Genomic DNA, 20605 nt, shown 5'->3' on the forward strand with positions numbered 1-20605 from the left:
CTAGTGTATAATTAAAAACTTGGAGCTAGATAATAAATAAATATTCAAGACTTAATTTTCTCTATTCCTATTGGTGTTTGAAACTTATTAGTTGTTTAAAATATCTAAGTTGAATTAGGAAAGGGGAATGTAATAGAAAATAATGATTGAGATACGAATTTTTGGAGAGGTCTGTTTGATCGGGAAATATGTCAGGAAGTCCAGCTGTTACAAGAAGTGTATGGAAAGACCCCTATCTTGAATTCTGCAGATAGTTAAGTTTGGAAGGCTGGTAAGGATAGTGGTTTCTCGGTAAAATCTGCCTATGATCTTTTAAGAGGCCCTGTTGAGGGAAAAAGTGTGTTTGTCTTCCTCTGGAAGACTACTGCTTTGCCCTCAGCACAGATTATCGCTTGGAGGTGTTGATTAATTCGATTGCCACAAAAGCTAGCTTGGAGAGACGTAGGGTTTTGGTGGATACCAATCTATGTAGTTTTTGCAGAATGGCTGTGGAGTCGATAAAACACATGTTTTTTCACTGCAGGATAGCTAGGTTAATCTGGAATCAGTGCTATACATGGTTAGGGATTGCGTCGGTTGACCATTGTCCCAATAGCTCACTTCTTGCATTTTATTTTGCTAAATGCTCCTGTCCAGGTAATGTAGTTTGGAATTGTGTTTGGATAGCTGTAGTTAGTGAATTATGGAAGAATAAACATATTTTCCAAAGAGGGGTGATCGATCCTTCGGAAGGGTTCACTTTGGCACAATTAAAGGCTTGGTCTTGGGTAACTTCTAAAACTGTTTCTGCTAGTTTTACTTACTCTGGGTGGTGTATTGATCCTAAGGCTGGTATGTTTTCAATAAAGCGAGCTTTTATTAGAGTTACTCCTTCGGTTGGGTTATTTGTTGTTCTTAGCTTCTGTTGTTCTTTTTGCCCCTTGTTGTGGTTGTAAAGAGATTGTATTGAGTTTGATTTTGAGTTTGTACGGGTTAGATTTGAATTTGTACGGGTTAGTTTTGAATTGGTACGGGTTAGTCTTGAAAGTGAACGGGCTGTACGGGTTTTTAGTGATAGATTTGTTTGTCTCTCTATTTCTTGGTTTGAGAGACCAGAGAAATTGTCTCATATTTTTTAGGTATGTATAAGGGTTGAACCATCCCTAAGTGGTTCTGTTATTTAATCCTTTTTGCTGATAAAAAAAAAATACGAATTTAAAAAGACATTCTAATAATAAGCTCTATAGGTGTGTTTTGAGCTAGGTGCAGACATCTATCATACTATAAAAAGAAATATTTGCAAGGGTTTCAACATGATAATATAAATGCTGCAGGCCACCACACTCCTGGATATACATCCACCAACCTTTGATTTCTTATGCATTACCAATATTTACAATTCAAAACTTAAACCCCAAATATAGCTTGAATTGGTGTGTGCCTCATATGTTTCTAATGGATGCAAAACATGTATGCAATGAAAGTTATATTTTATATTTCTTAAGTTCTTTTTTTAATTGGATTGGATTGTAACGGATTAGAACACTCCTTTATACTTCCTATTAATTTTTTTTTGTTGATTTAAAAAAAGCAATCAAACAACAAACAAAATGGATAACCAATTCAAAACTAAAGGATGTTAATTTGACAAAATAATATTTTCATATTCATCGTAACACTATTTTGATGATTAATACCATAGAAAAAAAAGATAAAGACTATATATTAATCTAATAATAAAAAATATTATTTAAATAATATAATATTTAAAATTATTTATATTAAATATGTTTTAGAAACCAATCTCTAATATAATCGTTTAATATATATGCAAACATTAGACTAAATTTAAGATATTTAATATCCCAAACTTTATTTCATATATACTTAATAAACTTCTCATCATATCTTATTCTAGTGACTTATATCGTCAATGAATTTGGGAAAAATATGCTATAACATACTTTCTTTGCTTAAATGAATGAATTGAGCTCTCTCTAAAACCACACATTTCAACAACAATTTGAAAACCCATTGTTAAAAGGATTTTTAATCGTTAAAGATATGTTTAATTATCATCATTAAAGAGATTATACCGGCTATAAACTTCCCTTCCCAGTAATAAATTTGTGACAATTTTTTCTTCTTCCACTAAATCTATCGCTGGGTATTTTGTTACGAATTTGTTCCAACAAATAAATCTCATCAAATACTGCACAATGATTTCACCCTAATCCAACCAATATCATTATGTAAATATATAGTTAATACATGTGTTAAATGGAGCTGAGTTGCCCCAAGCTGATATATATATATATATATATATATATATATATGTGTATGTATATGTTACATGTATCACATTATAGTATATGATATTAGTAGTTAATATATATCTCAGTCAATCTTCACCACCCATCCTTTCTGATCCTCCAAAACACCTGTTTGGATTCCCGTAATGAAATCATACAATTTCTGGGTAACAGTATCTCTTCCTGTTTTGAATTCTACCCTGCGAACCCAACATTTTGTTCCACATTATATATTATTATGTTGGTAGTAACAGTAATATTGCAAAGCTAAAGAAGGGAACAAGATTTTGGATTCTATTTACCTGTTTTTCTTGTAGGTTACGCTACCAACCTCAGAGATTCCAACAGCAGTTCCAGTACAAAAAACCTCATCAGCTTCAAGCAATTCATCAACCGAAAATTTGCGTTCCTCCACCTAGGCAAAATTAAATATATTAAGGGACTGTAACACTATATATTAATATTAAAATTTATTATAACAGCATCCAAATAAGGTTAATTAATCCATCCTTATATAACAAATTCAAGTATTCATTTGAGAGAAAAATATATTTTATGTATATTTTCATGACAGTCTTGTTTTTTTTTTCATGTGTTAACAGAATATTCAAAATTGGGAGTGAATCACCTGGAAACCCAAGTCAGAAGCAAGTTGCATGATACTGTTCCTTGTGATTCCAGGAAGAATAGTTCCGAGTGTAGGTGAAGTTGTAATCACATTACCCTAGAGATGCCAGATTAACAAGCATGTATAAGTTGAAGGAAGATTATGAAATTGGCTAAGTAACAAAACATTACCTTCACAATGAAGGCGTTGCACGAAGACACTTCCTCCACATATTTACGTTCCATTGCATCAAGGAACAGAACATCAGAAAATCCTTTGGCTTTTGCTTCTTTCGTCACTTCGAAAACCTGCGTTTAGATAAGAATCACTTGGTTAAACCTAAACCCTAAACCAAATAAATATAAATAGAAAACTAACTTCCATTATTTGATCTGGGCAGAGGTATGTAAACTTACAGGTGAATAGTTGCCTATGTTCTTCACTCCTCCAGTCCCACCAGGAAACGCGCGAGGAAGTCTATCGTCAATCAACAAGTTCAGTGGTGAAGTTCGTCCCTGTCCAGAGGAACAAGTCCACATGTATCACAAACATATATATTGTGACTAATGATATAAAGTAAAAATCAATCAAGATGTTGAATTTGCTCAAAATATTATATAAACATCTATATACAGGTTTAGTTCAAAGTTGAAAACGGTGATCACTCACCTTGTAAACGTTGCAAATTGGGTTAGTGTATATGAGGAAGCTGCATTCTGGTGCAGGTGCAATACCCATAACGGATCCACTTCCAAACAGTAAAGGCCTAATGTACAATGCTCCTTTTCCGTAGGGAGGAACCTGCAGCAAAAAAGATCAGAATGAAAAGGAAAAATATGGGAGCAATATATTATATATTACATGTGATGTCTGTTTTGAATAAATTTCTTCCATAAACACTTATCAAAGAACTAAATAAGAAGAAACTTGTCCAAAATTTGGCAGTACGTACCCAACTCTTATTTGCGGCAACAACTTGTTTGACAGCTTCAGTGTACTGCTCAACAGAAGGTGCCACCATTAACAGCCTCTCTGCTCCCCTCTGCATGCGTAGGGCATTTTCTTCTGGTCTGAATAACTGCACCTCACCATCTGGTCTTCTGTATGCCTTCATACCCTCAAATAATCCCTATTTTTCATGCATGCATTATATATCTATACTGTATACTAAACATGTCTTATGCATAAATATTAAGTTTGCATTCATTGTTTTATAATGTCACACTTTAATTTGTCAAAACAGTTTGCCTTTCATGGAATTTTTAAAGGTAATTAACTGATATTACTGAACGATATATATATATATATATATATATATATATATATATATATATATATAACATAGAGAAGGTGCTGAATAAGAAGCACAAGAAATGCTCATCCAAGCACAGGAAGAATGGATGTGAGCGAAAGCGAATGTGGTTGAATCGCTCACCTGTCCATAATTTAGCACAGAAGAATGTGGTTCAATCTGAATGGTTCCAAAAGGTACGAGAGCTCCGTTTGAAAAGGTTCCATCTTCATTGGATTTCATTATGTACATGTAATCAGTTGGAATCACATTGTATGCAAGCTTGTCCCAATCCATCCTGTTAAATATATTAAAAATGGTAGTCATAAGGAAAAAAAAAACAAAGAATATATATAATTTCATCTCTTTAGTAAAGTTAAGGATTTGTTTTAATGAAGGTATATGAATGTTTTTGCAAAAGTACCATAAAATTATATGAAATGTTTTGAAACACAATGATATCTCAGCTTGTTAGAAAAGAGAGATGTATTGTTGTTTCGTATTTACCAATTGAAATTGATTTCCATATCTCGATTTATAATCTATATTGACATTAATGATGAAATTTCAATTTTTAATGGAAAATATATAACATAAAAAACAATTATGTATTGCATGTCCATGCAACAATTTCGTGCTCCTTTTGTTTGTCACTGCCTCAACAACAATTAGTCTTGCTAGTTCTTCGTCATGAAAATTGAAGACCAATGGGAAAAATCGAAAAACAAATAGTATTCACGCAAAGTGTTTTTCTAACACGAATTAAAACTTTGTGTTGTGGAACAAGAACCTGTTGCATGGTTGCTGGGAATTTTCCATGAACAGGTGGAAGGTCTGAAAAAGATGGGGGGTAGAAGAGAAACTATTGAGTTATTGGTTTAGGGTGAATAAGCTTAAGGTTAAACATGGTTATATTTATAGGTACGAGGGAACCTGAAAATTGCCTCCGAACTCCAAGGATTAGGGCTCACGTGGAAGTATATATATGGTTGTTTGTCAATTCTCTTCCAAAGTTTTACAGTCCAATCTTCTCCAAGATTAGGTTATTTTTTCTAAACGTTTATTAGAAAATTACAATATTTTAAATACTGCAGTTGTTTTATGTCAACTTTTTTTATAAATAAGAACTATAATTTTCTTTCAACCGGATACACCTATGTTTAAAATTTTCAAAAATAAGAAAAGCGTTTGCAATTAATAAGGGTGATACATATATACTTAATTCAAATAAATATTGTTATATGTAACTCAAATTATTTTTAAAAAACATTGTTTTAGAAATTAAAAACTTGAATTTATAAATAAATAATTGTGAAGATAAAAAATTAAAAATAATGGTTGAGGTCAAGTTCCTATTTTAGAGTTTTTGTGAAATCTTTTTACTTATCAATAAAAAAGGAATTAAATAAATTTGTACATTATGTTGGAGATCCCACATCGACTAGAGATTAGAGTCTTTCATTGTATATAAGTGGGTGCAAACCTCAACCCTATGAGCCGGTTTGATGGGGTTGAGTTAGGCTTAAAGTCCACTTCGTAATACATTATGTTAAAATGCATGTATAAAAGGAGCATTTTGAAAGGAAAAAAAGGATTTCAGAAGATTTTAATGTAAGAGAGAATTAATTGTTCTCTACTCTTCCAATTTTAGCTAATTTTATAAATATTGTACAAAGTAGTATACGCTTTATTTTGAGCTTGTATTTGGAGTATTTTTTGGGCCATGTTTTAGGCCAATTTTGCCAATTAGAGTATGATGTAAATAGAAAACAAAAGAGTATAGCTAGAGTTATAATTGGGTCTCCTTGGACCCAATGCAACTCTAGACCATCTGAAGAGATTTTAGGTTTAAAGCTTGCACCTTGGCTGCCCATAGCACTATAAATACAAGTGTTAGTTACCTTGTAAATCAAATTTGAATTGATAATGAAATGTTGCCCAAGTTGCTAGCTCATTTGTCTTCAGATTCTCACTCTCAAGTTTGCACTTCTATTAGTGTTTTGCTTGAATCTTCTTAGGAGTTGGCTTAACCTCTCTTAAACTTCATTATCATCCTCCATACATCAATACTTTACAATTTCTTTCACTCATTTTAACCACCCAATCCCACCAAATTCTGCACCCCAAAATACAAAACAAAAGACTTATAGCAATGCAAGCTAGAATTGCATCATTTGGTATCAAGTGCTTAGGTCTTCAAGAGATAAGTTGTTCTAACTTTTGTTCTTCCATTTCCGTGTTGTTCGCCATGCTTCAGGTTGATACCTTCTACTTTCTTCTTCACAGGGATTTTCGGACCCCACGGTGGGCGCCAATTGTTCTCGAACGGGGGTTGGGGCCCAAAGAACTATTCATACTGCTCTTTTCCTTCCTTTGTCGGTCGTTCGTTTTGCACGTCGACTACTCTCCCTACAAGCTCCTTCCTCTCCTCTACTCATTCCACCTCTCAGTCTTCTCATAGCCCAGACTCGGATGATACCTGCAGAAGGCACTCCGACGCTCAAGTCAAATTAGTATTCAACACTCTGTTGTCAGAGCACGGTGTATAATGACGTACCTGATTCTTGGAGTGTGTGTTATTTATATTATTTTAGTGGGTCTTTCTTAACTGACCAGATTAGGAAACTTGGGCCATGTTTAGAAGCACATTACCTGTTTAGTCTCACTGACTCTGTGTAAGCGTGACTAAGTTTGTGGGGTTGGGTTGAGTGTTGGTTGTTTTTGAGTTTGGGTTGGATGTTCTTTAGGAGGCTTTTAGTTTGTTTGTTTGTTGGGTTACCTTGTTATTCCCTTTAGAGGCTATGGTTGTTTCTGGGTTGTTTTATGTTAGTTGGTGACTTTTTTCCTCATTTGGGAGTGGGTGTTTTGGAGAGGTATGTTACAGTGTCTTGATATGTATAAGGGTTGAATCACCCCTGAAGTAGTTCAAATATTTATTTATTTATTATTGTTGATAAAAAAAAGTTTGCGGGGTCGATCAGCCTAATGGTCAGGCCTGCATCATAATGTTGGTCGTTCGAGTCATCCGATACATCTCTCAAATACTTTACTTTTATTTATTTTGTTTTTTATTTAAAAAACAACGTTCATTTCTCTTTAGACATGTCTTTTGCATATTATTTAACATATTTAAATTTATTTTTATTTAAGCTAACATTACCTTAAATTTTAAATCACACAAATATTAAATTCTTTACATATTTTTTTTAAAATATTATGTTCAATTATTCTTGAATATTTTTTAAACTAGCAACGCACGTGAATTTTTCTAATATTTTATATTTAAATATTAATATTAAAAATAATAAATTTATTTAGATATATATAAATTATTAAATTGATAAAATGAAATTAAATATATTGCAATAGTATAAGTTTCTTTTAGTATATTAATGAATTTAATATAATATAACATAAATAATTAAAAATTCATGAATATATTGTTCCCATAATAATTCTTTATTATATAATATATAGATCCGTGTCCCTGTGACCATGTTTCCCGTGTCAATGTCTATGTTACATAGATTAGTAGTTCATAAATTAATTATAAATAAAAATGAATGCATAAATTTTTGCCTTAACAAATACATTACAATAGAAAAAAATAATTTGAACAAATTTACATTATATAAATAATTATCTAATAGTATGTTCCCATAAGATATTTACGAAGAAAATGAAGTACTATTCACCAACTTCATGCTAAATTAATATGCAAAAAATCTCTCAGAATAATTATTGCAATTAAAATATTAATTCATTATGTTATACCAATTAAAGTTATAATAAAAGTAATAAAAAAGGTGTGTTTCTTCCAGAAACATATTGTAGGCGAAAATCATATTAAATTATGAAGTCACATTTTGTCATATAAATTAATACTTATGCACATAAATCTTTATTGTCATGTTATATAATTTATAATTATATAATATATAGATTTGTGTCCCCGTGTTCCGTGTCCCGTGTTAGTGTATATGCTACCTAGATTAGTAGTGCAAAAATTAATTATAAATAAAAAGAAATGAATAAATTTTTTTCATAAAAAATACATTATTGATATTGTTTCTGCTATAATGTCTCTGAGACTTTCACGGTCATGTCGAATTAGATGTGCGTTCTCTTTTTAATCAATTATGTTCATCTTGTGTTCTTGACCAATCATTTTTATACACCAAATGTAGAGACAAGGAATAAGCGAAAGAAGAGGCTATCCATTGCATTGACGATTAATGTTGTTATGTTTACGTCCACACGTCATGGTTTATATAGCACCATGCATAGTGTCCCTTATAACAATATACAGTTCTCGATCGAAGTCGTTCAATATCAAAACAATTAAACAACAATGAAGACCTCAAATCTTGTGTTCATCTTGAGCATTATCTCATTGTGCAGCATTTGCTTCGCACAAAACTCCCCGAAAGATTACCTTGACGGGCATAACGAAGCTCGTAAAGAGGTTGGTGTTAAACCACTGACATGGAATGAAACCCTTGTAGAATATGCTCAGAAATATGTGGACTCCAAGAAGAAAACCTGTGAATTTGAGCATTCTATGGGGCCTTATGGGGAGAACTTGGGGCAGGGTGAGGGATTGACTGGCGTGGACTCGGTGAAAATGTGGTTGGGAGAGAAGGAGTTCTATGATCACAAGAGCAACAAGTGTGTTAAGGATGAGTGCTTGCATTATACTCAGTGTGTTTGGAACAGCACAGAAAGTGTTGGGTGTGCCAGAAGCAAATGTGACAATAACGTGATGTTCGTCATTTGCAGCTATTATCCTCCAGGCAATATCGAAGGGTTACCAGCTTTCTAATATTTTTTTAGTAACCAACCATATTTAACTAAATATAACACTTTCTATAAAGAACTTTAATTTTTTATTATCATTAAATGACACCCTTACCAGGTTGAAGTCATTCTTCCAAGAATGTGTGAAGTAACACCAGGAATGCGAAGCTATCTCTTCATAGGTTGTATTTGGTGTTTGTTTTGCATTATGAGTTTATTATGAGTTGTACATTTCTAATTAGTAATACATTTTACAAATTTTTGTATCACATTATTATTGGTAGCGTATGAATATGAATAAATTCTGTATTTTTTTTCGATTATAAGCTCCATAATACCAGTCACAACTACTGTAGATAAACAAAATTGAAAGGAATAAATAGATTTAAATCAAAGAAAAACGCAATCATGAAGTGAGTAATTGAATATTCCGATTAAGATTTGAGGGTGTTGTGAAGGTTAAAAAGGGTTTGAGAAAGTCAATGACAAAAAACAAAGTTTAGCTTTGGAGTAGAGGAATGAAGGGGCACTCTGGTAGTGAGAAATCAGAATCTCATAATGCTCTTCAATGAATAAATTGAAGAATTAAAATGAGCTTGTAGATAGAAGTGTGACTTAAAGGAGAAAGACATTTACAGTTTTTTTTAAAAAAAATATTCTAGTGTCTTTTAATATAAAAAGTAGATAACATTTTTATTTGTATCAAATTTAAGTATTAGTGTTTAACCAATTAGTTTGTATTTTTTTTTTATCTGCAATAATGATTGAATAACAGGAATCACTTAAGGGTGGTTCAACCCTTATACATACCTAAAAAATGAGAGAATTTCTCTGGGACTCTTATAAAAGCTCACTTTATTGAAAACATACAAGCTCTAGGATCAATGCACGAGTAAGTAAAACTAGCAGAAACAGTTTTAGAAGTTACCCAAGACCAAACCTTTAATTGTGCCAAAGTGAACACTTCCGAAGGATCGATCACCCCTTCTTGGAATATATGTTTATTCTGTGCTTCCATAATTCACTAACTACAGCAATCCAAACACAATTCCAGACTACATTAACCTGGAAAGGAGCATTTAGCAAATTAAAATGCAAGAAGTGAGTTGTTGAGACAACATGGTCAACCGACGCAATCCCTAACCATGTATAACACTGATTCCAGACTAACCAGTCAATCCATCCTGCAAAAACTACATAAATTGGTATCCACCAAAACCCCACGCCTCTCCAAGTTATCTTTTGTGGCAATCGAATTAATCAACACCCTCCAAGCGATAATCTGTGCTGAGGGCAAAGCAGTAGTCTTCTAGAGGAAGACAAACTCACTTTTTCCCTCCACGGGGCCTCTTAAAATAGCATAGGCAGATTTTACCGAGAAACCACTATCCTTACCAGCCTTCCAAACACGACTATCTACAAAATTCATGATAGGAGTCTTTCCATACACTTCTTGTAACAGCTAGACTTCCTGGTATATTTCCCGATCAAACAGACCTCTCCTCCAATTTAACTTCCACTCCCATCTATCATTAACCCACTCCCCACAAGACTGTAAACTACCTTCTTTATTACCACACAAAGAGAACAATCTTGGGAATTTACTTTTCAGATCTTCATTGCCTACCCAAACATCTTTCCAAAACAAAATATCCTTCCCGTCTCCCACTCTCCACTCGCAACAATTCTCAAAGGATTTACCCCAATCCTCCATCCCCCAAACCCCCTTCAAGTCTCTCCACCAACTGGAATCCTTAGCATTACTCCTTTGTTCTTGCAAATTTCTCCAGCCTCCGTATTTAGATTCAAGAATTTTTTTCCACAGACCATCCTTCTCAGTCTCCAGACGCCAAATCCACTTTCCCAGCAGTTCCGCATTGAAAAGTCTTAAATTCAAAATTCCAAGACCACCAGCTTCTCTAGGCTCACACACCTTTCTCCAAGAGACCCAGGCTACTTTCCTTCCTTCATCTCCCCATCCCCACAAAAACCTTCTCTGTACCTTTTCAAACTCCTTTGACACAGCAACAGGCAGTTTGTACATGGATAGATAAAACAACGGAATGGCATAAAGCACTGACTTAATAAGACACACTCTTCCTGCCAACGAGAGAAATCTGCCTTTCCATCTACCCAACCTGCTCTTAACTCTTTCAAATACACCATCCCAAAACGAGATTCGCTTGTGACTCCCCCCAACGAGCAACCCCAGATATTTGAAGGGAGTTTTCATCACTTCACAATTAAGGATTGCAGCATACTGCTGAATCACAGTATGATCAACCCTCACCCCTTCAATACTACTTTTTGAGAAATTAACCTTCAAACCAGAGGTTAATTCAAAGCAGTGCAGAATAACCTTCAAATTGCAGACCGATTTAAAATTCGCTTCACATAAAAACAGAGTATCATCCGCATACTGAAGCATGTTTACCTTTACCTTTTTAACCCCAACCTCCAGACTTTCCACTAAATTCTTCTCTACAGCTTTCCTTACAACACCTGCCAACCCTTCCCCCACAATAAGAAACAGGAAAGGCGCAAGAGGGTTGCCTTGACGTAACCCCCTCTTAGGGTAGAACTCCGAAGTAGGGCTCCCATTTACAAGCACTGACACAGAGGAAGATTCCAAGCATGATTTAATCCATCCAATCCATTTTTCACAGAAACCTAACCTTCCTAGCATATAAAATAAGAACTCCCAGCTTACAGAGTCATACGCCTTTTCGTAATCCACTTTAAAGTAAACACAACTCTTTTTCCTCCGCTTCACCTCCTCTAAAACCTCATTAGCAACGAGGACACTATCCAACAGGCCCCTTCCAGGAAAGCAGATTGCCTAAAATCAATCAACTTACCCATCACCTTCTTCAGTCTAAGAGACAAAACCTTTGAAACGATTTTGTATAAACAACCTACCAGAGAGATAGGCCTGAAGTCGCTTAGCTGCTGCGGGTTGTCAACCTTTGGCACCAAACATATGAAAGACGCGTTTGACCCTCTGGGCCACCTGCCTTTATTTGCAAACTCGTTCACAGCCTTCAAGACATCCTCTTTTAAAATCTCCCAACAGAACTTTAAAAATCCAAAGTTAAAACCGTCCGGACCAGGGCTCTTCGAACTTTCACAGCTCCACGCAGCAAATTTAACTTCTTCTTCAGATATATTTTCAACCAACATTCTATTTTCCTCCCCAGAAACTGAGTCAAACTGGACATTATCCAGCCTGACGGTAACCCCATCAACTCCGTCAAACCGAGATTTAAAAAAACTCCTAACCTTATCTTTCACCACCTCTTTATCATCACTCCAAAGACCGTCTACAAAAACTCCATTTAAACCATTTCTCGCCCTCCTCCACTTGACAACCGAATGGAAATACCTTGTATTAAGGTCTCCATGTTCCAGCCACTGATGTCGGGCTTTCTGCCTCAGAATGGCTTCTTGCTTAAACAGAAACCGACTATGATCTGCCAGCAACACCCGCCTCTCCTCCCTTCCATGCGCATCAAGACCCCCTTCATCGTCTCTTTCATCCAACTCTTGTATTTTCTTGAACATTTTGTCCCCTGCAAGGTTCACAAACCCGAAGACCTCCCTATTCCAGATTTTTAAATCAGCCTTCAGCTTTTTCAATTTTTCTTTAAAGACAAACATACCTCCTCCCTGCACCTCGTAACTGTGCCACTTGTTCCTGACAAAAGCTTCAAAACTACTATCACCCTGCCACACATCCAAGCTTCTAAACGGCTTCGGTCCCCAGTCCACTATCGAGTCCTTAAACACTAAGGCACAATGATCAGAAACCGTTCTACTTAAGACGAACTGTTTGCATTCCGGCCACGCATCCAACCAGTCCCTGGACACCAAGACCCTGTCAATTCTACTTTTAACTGACCCATTCGGCTTGTACCACGTAAACTTTCTACCGACCAACGGCACATCCAAGAGTTCAGACTCTTCAATAAAATCATTAAATCCCCTGATGTCCCTGCTATAATCAGACACTGAGAAAACACTTCTTCTCTCCTCTTGTCTTCGAACAGAATTAAAGTCTCCAAGTACACACCACAACCTATTATTCTGACGTCGTCTGAATTCACCAATTTCTTCCCAAAGCATCTTCTTTTCCCTCAACGAATTAGGACTGTAGACGTTCACTATCATAACCTGAACCCCTCCACCACCTTTCCACACCCCTTCTACAGCAGAGAAACTATTACCCCTAAAGGAGTTGACGAGTTGAAATCGACTATTTCTCCACATAGTAATGATCCCTCCTGCGTTATTACTAGCACCAACCTCAATCCAGCCGATATCATTAGATCCCCACAACAGGAAACCATTCTCCTTACTAATCTCAGTACACTTTGTCTCTTGTAAACAAATCATGTCCACTTGTTCTTTGCTTATCAAGTCTCTAATATATTTTCGTTTAAGACTCCCTCCTAACCCTCTTATGTTCAGACTAACAATCTTTATCATCTGAAACACTGCTCTCCCTCCTAACAACCTTCTGCTTACCACTGTCACGATTTTTCAAAAACTTTAACTTGCTGATAACAAGTTCCTCCTCTCCATTAAAGGTAAACCCAAGTTCCTTTCCTATGCTCCACACTCTAATAGCTTCTAAATTTTCATTTTTCAGCCAATTAAACCTAGAACCGTTTTTACCAGCACTATCGTCGCTCCTGCTGAGAGGGGACATGGTCTCACGACTAGATTTAGCATTCGGTTTCGAAAACAGGGTTCGAGAAACCTTCCCTATTACCATTTGTCCACCAGCTTGTGAACTTGTTCCTCTAGCGTTGACCATAGGTGCTCGGTTAAATACGCAACTAGCAAGTCTACCATCAACCTTATGACCGTCACCGTTGTTTGACGTACTAGAAATTAAAGTCGCATTGTCGCTCCCATTAAAACTTCTCCGTCCATCCTCCACCCCGCCACCGTACTGCAGAAACGCTCCGTCATCCCTCCCAATAATCACCCCCGCGCCCTCGCACCGAAGCTCGTCACCGTTCCGCCCCAAGCTGCCGTCACCAATGGTGGCAGCGACACCCAGCGCCGAAACCGGCGTAGCTAACTGGTCACCACCCGCCGCCGCACACAAATCCACGTATAAGACTTCCGCCGCTGGTTATTGTCGTTTCGTAAACGTCCCTGGAAGACGACCTGAACCCGCCATTGTGTTGCGCGTCCTCATCGGAGACGTCGGAACCGCTGGTGCCATCGCAAACCGCCACTCCTCGCGTCACCTCCTGATCTGCAACTTCCCCGGAGAAGACATACATGGTAGCCGTCGCCGCCCCTGGTGAAGAGTCAACCCTAGCTGCGACTCTTTCTTGGGCCAGAATAGGCCCAACACAAATTAGGTCATCAGACCACTTCTGATTAATTAATGCGTCATTAAAATGCAGCTCCCTTTTTCCACAACCACCTAACTGGGCCCCACTACACTTATTGCTCTCCTCATTCCCCAGAAAAGACGAAAAAACCCCACCAGAATTAGGGCTGCATGCGCCACCTACTCCATCTGAACTAAATTTTTTTCCGCAATGATTATTTTTGCATGCGCCACCTTCACCACCTAACGGACAAACCTTCAACCCCGCCGGGAACTGAACCGTTTTTTCTTCTCCTTCCTTTGATTCAAACCCTTCACCAAGCTCTGAGAAGAAAGAGTTGACGGATCCAGCTCCTTCAAATACATCCAAACTTGCCTCGGATCCCTCCTCACAAGCTACTCCCCAATGATGATCATAGAACCGCTGCATATCTGTCGGGACCTCGAACTCTTCTTCAAAAGAAACAGTGCATAAAATACCATTAATTTGCACTTGTTTTACCATTTTCACGTCTCTCCCTACCGGGATTTTGACACGCAATCGAACGAACTCAACAACCTCCCTTGTTATCGTAGCGTCGTCAACCTCAACTAACGAACCGACTAGAGACCCAATGAACTCGAAACATTGGCTACTCCACACCGCCAACGTGATACCTCTGCAGCGGACCCAAACAAATTTTTCTCCTACCATAAAGCTATCGTCCCAAGGGACAATAGACTCGAAAATCCCGTCTAACCAATCTTTACTTTCTGCAACTAACCTCTCTAAGAAACCCGCTTCTTTACATGACAGCAACACGAACTTCTCCCCTAAGGACCTCAACTTCACGCTTAGAATAAAACTTTCCTTAATAGACTGCACATTTTTGAGCTCAGTAAGTCTCCCTACGAAGCAATCCTCCAGCCACTTTGTAGAATCCACCGCAACTTGAACGCAAACCATGTTGGCGTCCAGAACCTTCTGAGCGTCAGCCTCGTGGCCATCCCTAACCACCTGAGCAAAGGTTCTTTGATGATCCTTCTGCCTCCAAACCTTCTTAGCAAGTTCCATTCTCCTACCGTCTCCCACCTCTGGCCTATTTGGTTCCCTCCTGCTAAACTTAGGTATATTTACCCGCAACTTCCAAAGACCTATCCAGATAGCGTCTAGCTTCCTTTCCAGAACACGAACATCCAACACTCCTTGAAAACTCACGAACCCAAAGCGTCGTTTACCAGAATCTAACCTTCTTGAAATGAAAACATCGCTCACCCTCACCCACATCTGAAAAATCTTCCACATGTCTCTCTCCACGTACTCATGAAGAAAGTTTGTGAAGAAGAACTTCACTTCCGCCATACTTCACCGGAGTCTCTCTCTAGACTCTCTGTTCTAAATATATAATAAATTAAAATAATATTTTATTTTATATTTCTTCAGAAAATCATTTGCAAAACAATTTAGTAGGAAACAATATTTTTTTCACTTATTGCAATGTTATTATCTATAATTTTATATCTATAAAAATATTTCTAGGCAACAATTTATAATTTATAATAGTTTTACTTTGAATCTTATTATTTGCAAGAAAAATAATAATTAACATATATGTAGATAATTTCACAGTCATTAACTAATTTTTTTCAAAAAAAATCCTTACAAGGAAATTTTCCTATATTTATAGAACGAAGTATCACAAAAAGTTTGAATGTATGCTGAAAATATTTCACAAAAAAATCTACATGTTTATCTACAAATCTATATCTATAAGAAAAATTACAGAAAACCATTCATAAGTTCTAATATTTTTTGTCGTGATTTTTTATTTATAAGAAAAAACATATAATTCTATAATTGATTTAGAATTAGATAATTTTACAAGTATTAAAAATAATTGTATGCGGATAATTTTCCATTTGAAATTTTCACATGTATTTTTAGTGGAATTTCTTTTTAAAATCTACATATATCTTTTTCGAAAAATATTTTACATAAAAAAGTGTATATATTTTTTGCTGAAATTTTCTAACTGGAAAATCTGCATTTAATAAATAGGTTTCTAATGTTTCAAGAATGTGTTGTGAATAATGTAAAAAATATATTTACACTTTGATAAAAAAAATTGTACATGTTAGGTACTCTTTGTATTCTCCAGAAAATACACTAGCTGAATGTAGATATTATGCATCATTGGCTTCTTCAGCATAATTTCATCAATCTCTGCTGAGTTCCATGCCCACACCTACATCCATCTACTTTTTCAACATCTTTTTTTTTTCTCATCAATGAATAAATGAAATATATATACAGAAAAGATCAAGATCAATCTCTAACCCTATACAAAGAAAATAGATCAATCACAGAAAAAAGTTTATTTCACAAAAGCACCAAAACCTAAGTGAAGGAACGTTCAAGAAATCTTATAACATGAATAAACGTTGTCATCCACAAACCTTAATCAAAACTACATAGGTAAACACCAAATTCGTGACAACATGCCTCGAAGGAACTTATACCCACCTACTTCGAGACACTAAAGATATAAGAAAAAAAAAAGCAATAAAATAACAAACACTCCATTGCATATTAAAATAACTTTAATCACCTTTGACAACAGCTATTCCTTTAGCCTTCTTTAACCTGCAAAAGATAAACAACTCCTCCACCTTGACAAGGTGAACCATTAGTAGCACTAGCCCCACCAGATCGAAATACGTATAAACATTAGTCTAGAAAAAATAACTTGCAACTACCCTGATATTACTACCACATCCTAGGCCTCAAATTTCTCTATGTAGCTTACTAACGTACCTGTTAAAGGTTCAATTAATCCATCCCCTTCCCAATCTTATGTTTTCTTTTTTATTGATTTCAAGCATTTCTTAGGCTCCATGCACCATTGGGCATAAGAGAAATCAGCTAAGTTTTCCTTACTAGATAGTCATGACCACGTCTTGAGTTGGGCCAGAGAAAAGATTTCTGAGCTATCCACCTTGCCATTCTTGAAAATGATTAGGTTTCTTAGCTTCCAGATTTCTTCAACCACTGCTATCCACATACATTTTCAACACCTTATAGTAAAAGTGAGATATCATCATCATTTATCCAACAATCAAATTAAGACAATCTAAATACTTTTTTAAATAGATTCATACTTCAAACAAAAAGACTTCCTAATACATTTCAAGCATTGTATCAAACATACAAATCAATCTCAAAATGTATCCTTAAAGCGATGAAAGTTATATTTCATCCATGTCAATGCTTTTTGTTGGGCCATATACAATATCTCCTCAGCATCTACCATGTCATCTCTAAACACTATATTATTCCTATTATCCCATATACTTCATACTATTGTGATCCACAATCTTTTCCACACACAATTATGTTTTTTTTAGTGAAATGAAAGAGTGAAAATGCAAGAAGTGGTTCATCGATGATATGTTGAATAGTCTGGACTCCAATCTAATTGTAACACAGGTTCCAAACAATAAACACTGTTAAGAAGTGGGCGGGATCTCCAACAAACACTATCTTACAAGTGAAAAAAAGATGGTTTATTGTTTCATCATTTTCCAAACATAAAAGACAAATTATGCTATTTATGTTAACCCCTCTTCTTACTAAGCTTTTTATTGTAGTCACTTTCCCCAATATAATTCTCCACACCAATATGTGGCCATTTGGTGGTGTTTTAATGGACCAAATTTTTTTAAAATATGTCGCGTTAGCATTGCTATTACAATTTTGTAGGTATGTATAAGCAGATTTTACTAAGAATTCATCATCTTGTTCTCCTAACCATGTCCATCTATCATAGTTATCCATTAGAATGATCTATTAATTTCCTCCAACAATTCTGACTCTTGTGTTGTTTCCCATAAGAATTTGTTCTTTATTGTCATTCCCAACCCAAATTCATCCTCGCCACTATTTATAGTACAATTTGTTTTTGCAAGTTGATATAATAAAACATAGGAAATCTATGCCTAAGAATAATTTCTCCCAACCATTTATCCTCCTGAAACCTATATGTATTTCCAAATTGTGTTTTTTTTCAAACCAGTTATATTCTTCAATCACCTTAATAGTATATCCACCACCATTATTGTTGTTTCATTGGTATTGTTCCATTATTCTTTTTTTTATCAGCAATAAAAAATAAATAAATGGGAATCACTTCAAGGGTGGTCCAATCCTTATACATAAATAGCTAGCGCCTTACCAACCTCCAACCAAGGAACACCTTCCTACTTAAATAAGGAACAACCAAAGTTACTCAAGAAAGTATTAAACAACCAGCCTCATACAATCCACTAGGTTCAAAACCCAGATGGGGTACATAAAGGAATTACAACAGGAGTTTGCAAAAATTCAAGACCAAACATTTACCTGTACCAGTGCAAATACCTCGAGCGCATCTACCACGCCCCTGTCGAAGGTCACCGAGTTCTTATGTCTCCAAATTCCACTCACAACACCAACCCAAATCGCCCCCCAAACGTCATTAACCACATCAGAAGCCGAACACAACCTGAATTGTTGGAAGTTTACCAAAGGGTCCTTGTGAATAACAAACTACACTCCAAGCCACTCAAAACAAAGACACCACACCCGCCAGGTAAACTCGCGGATAGAAAACAGATGACAGGACGACTCTTCCACCTTCCCACACAAACCACACACCAAATTCTCTACCACCACCTCTCGCCTTTCCAAATTTACCCTAGTAGCAATCTTATTCTCTATCACCCTCCAAGCATTATTCCTATAACAACCTCATTTCCATACTTTGAAAATAAGATTTCTCTTTAGTTATAAATTCTAATTTTTCCCCCAGTCTCCATCACCACCATAATTGTTGTTTCATTGGTGTTGTTCCATTATTCCTAACAACCTCATTTCCATACTTTGAAAATAAGATTTCTCTTTAGTTATAAATTAGTTAATACATGCTCTTTTCTTAGTCTCACTCCCCCAACACCATAAAGAATTTCTCTGTATATTTGTCAACCTCCGAGGTTGGAGCTTTATAGAGTGACAATAAAACAAAGGCTTTGCAGAGTCCGAACAAATTTAATAAGACATATTTTTCCAGTGTTATGTATATCCCTATCCACTTTGAAAGTTTAGTCTTTATTTTAGATATTAGAAACTTTCAAAACTGTTTTTTCCTTGGATTCCACATATCCAAGCTGAACATGAAAGATATACATGTTTCAGCTTATGGGACGCTATTAGATGATAAAAATGATCTCATATAATATTTTAGATTTCCAGTTGTAACTATTTTATTGGTTATAACTGCTCTATTAGTATTAGTTATTTTTATATAACACTCAACAATGTGAGTGAATAACAATTATTAATTAATAAAATATATCATTTTTTTTTCTCCCTTTTCTCGAGATATACAAAACTAATATAGCAGTTAAATTTCTATCTCAAGACGCAAAACTTATTCTATGTCTTCCAATCTTTTATTGGAATTTATATCCCTAGTTTAAATAAAAGGAAGCAAAATTACACTTTTGAATTGCTTAAAAGAAATATTCACATAGTAATTCATTTTAATATAATATATTATTATTTTAAATTAAAATAGATAAAAAAAAATATAATTAGTTTTTAAGTTGTTTTTTATTAATTAATAAATGTAAAAATACTGTAAAAGCAATTCATATATTGATTTTGGTGATTCCAAGACATGTGCACCCAAAATCATCTATTTCTTTTGTTTACAGCTACTGTCAAGTTACCTAATAAGATTTCGAAATTCAAATATTAATAAATATTAGAATATCTCTTAAATATTTCATTTTTATTTATTTTGTTTTTTTATGATAAAAAAGAAAAACGTTCATTTCTCTTTAGGCATGTCTTTTGCATATTATTTAACATATTTAAATTTATTTTTATTTAAGCTAACATTATCTTAAATTTTAAATTACACAAATTTTAATTTGTCTGCATATTTTTCAAAGAACTTTTTATGTTCAATTATTCTTGCATATTTTTTAAATATTGTTTCTGCTATTATAATGTCTCTGGGTCACGGTCATGTAGAATTACATGTGCGTTCTCTTTTTAATCAATTATGTTCATATTGTGTTATTTACCAATCATTTTTATACACCAAATGTAGAGACAGGGAATAAGCGAAAGTAGAGGCTATCCACTGCATTGACGATAAATGTTGTTATGTTTACGTCCACACGTCATGGTTTATATACCATGCATCGTGTTCCTTATAACCTTATAACAATATATAGTATATAGTGTTCGA

General features: G+C 35.1%; 2 protein-coding genes across 2 annotated transcripts; one reads left to right on the forward strand and one right to left on the reverse strand.

Annotated features, from left to right (window-relative positions):
- Positions 1-2326: 2326 nt before the first annotated feature.
- Positions 2327-5059, reverse strand: LOC137809752 (branched-chain amino acid aminotransferase 1, mitochondrial). Its single transcript, XM_068610836.2, has 9 exons — positions 4980-5059; positions 4334-4487; positions 3851-4027; positions 3568-3699; positions 3315-3413; positions 3090-3206; positions 2920-3015; positions 2594-2706; positions 2327-2491 (listed from the first exon to the last, which is right to left on the reverse strand). The coding sequence occupies exons 1-9, from the start codon at positions 5006-5008 to the stop codon at positions 2377-2379; spliced, it is 1032 nt and encodes a 343-aa protein (XP_068466937.1). The 5' UTR covers positions 5009-5059; the 3' UTR covers positions 2327-2376.
- A 3446-nt stretch (positions 5060-8505) lies between these two features.
- Positions 8506-9195, forward strand: LOC137809472 (pathogenesis-related protein 1B). Its single transcript, XM_068610582.2, has one exon. The coding sequence runs from the start codon at positions 8541-8543 to the stop codon at positions 9009-9011; it is 471 nt and encodes a 156-aa protein (XP_068466683.1). The 5' UTR covers positions 8506-8540; the 3' UTR covers positions 9012-9195.
- Positions 9196-20605: the final 11410 nt, after the last annotated feature.

This window comes from Phaseolus vulgaris, chromosome 2, assembly GCF_051622355.1.
Source record: "Phaseolus vulgaris cultivar YP4 chromosome 2, ASM5162235v1, whole genome shotgun sequence".
Taxonomy (NCBI): Eukaryota; Viridiplantae; Streptophyta; class Magnoliopsida; order Fabales; family Fabaceae; genus Phaseolus; species Phaseolus vulgaris.

Coding starts and splice junctions, on each gene's coding strand:
- LOC137809752 (XM_068610836.2), bottom strand. CDS start 5,008: ATGGAAAATTCCCAGCAACCATGCAACAG. Junction 4,488..4,979: donor TCCCAGCAACCATGCAACAG/GTTCTTGTTCCA, acceptor TATATTTAACAG/GATGGATTGGGACAAGCTTG. Junction 3,700..3,850: donor TTGCCGCAAATAAGAGTTGG/GTACGTACTGCC, acceptor TTTTTGCTGCAG/GTTCCTCCCTACGGAAAAGG.
- LOC137809472 (XM_068610582.2), top strand. CDS start 8,541: ATGAAGACCTCAAATCTTGTGTTCATCTTGAGCATTATCTCATTGTGC.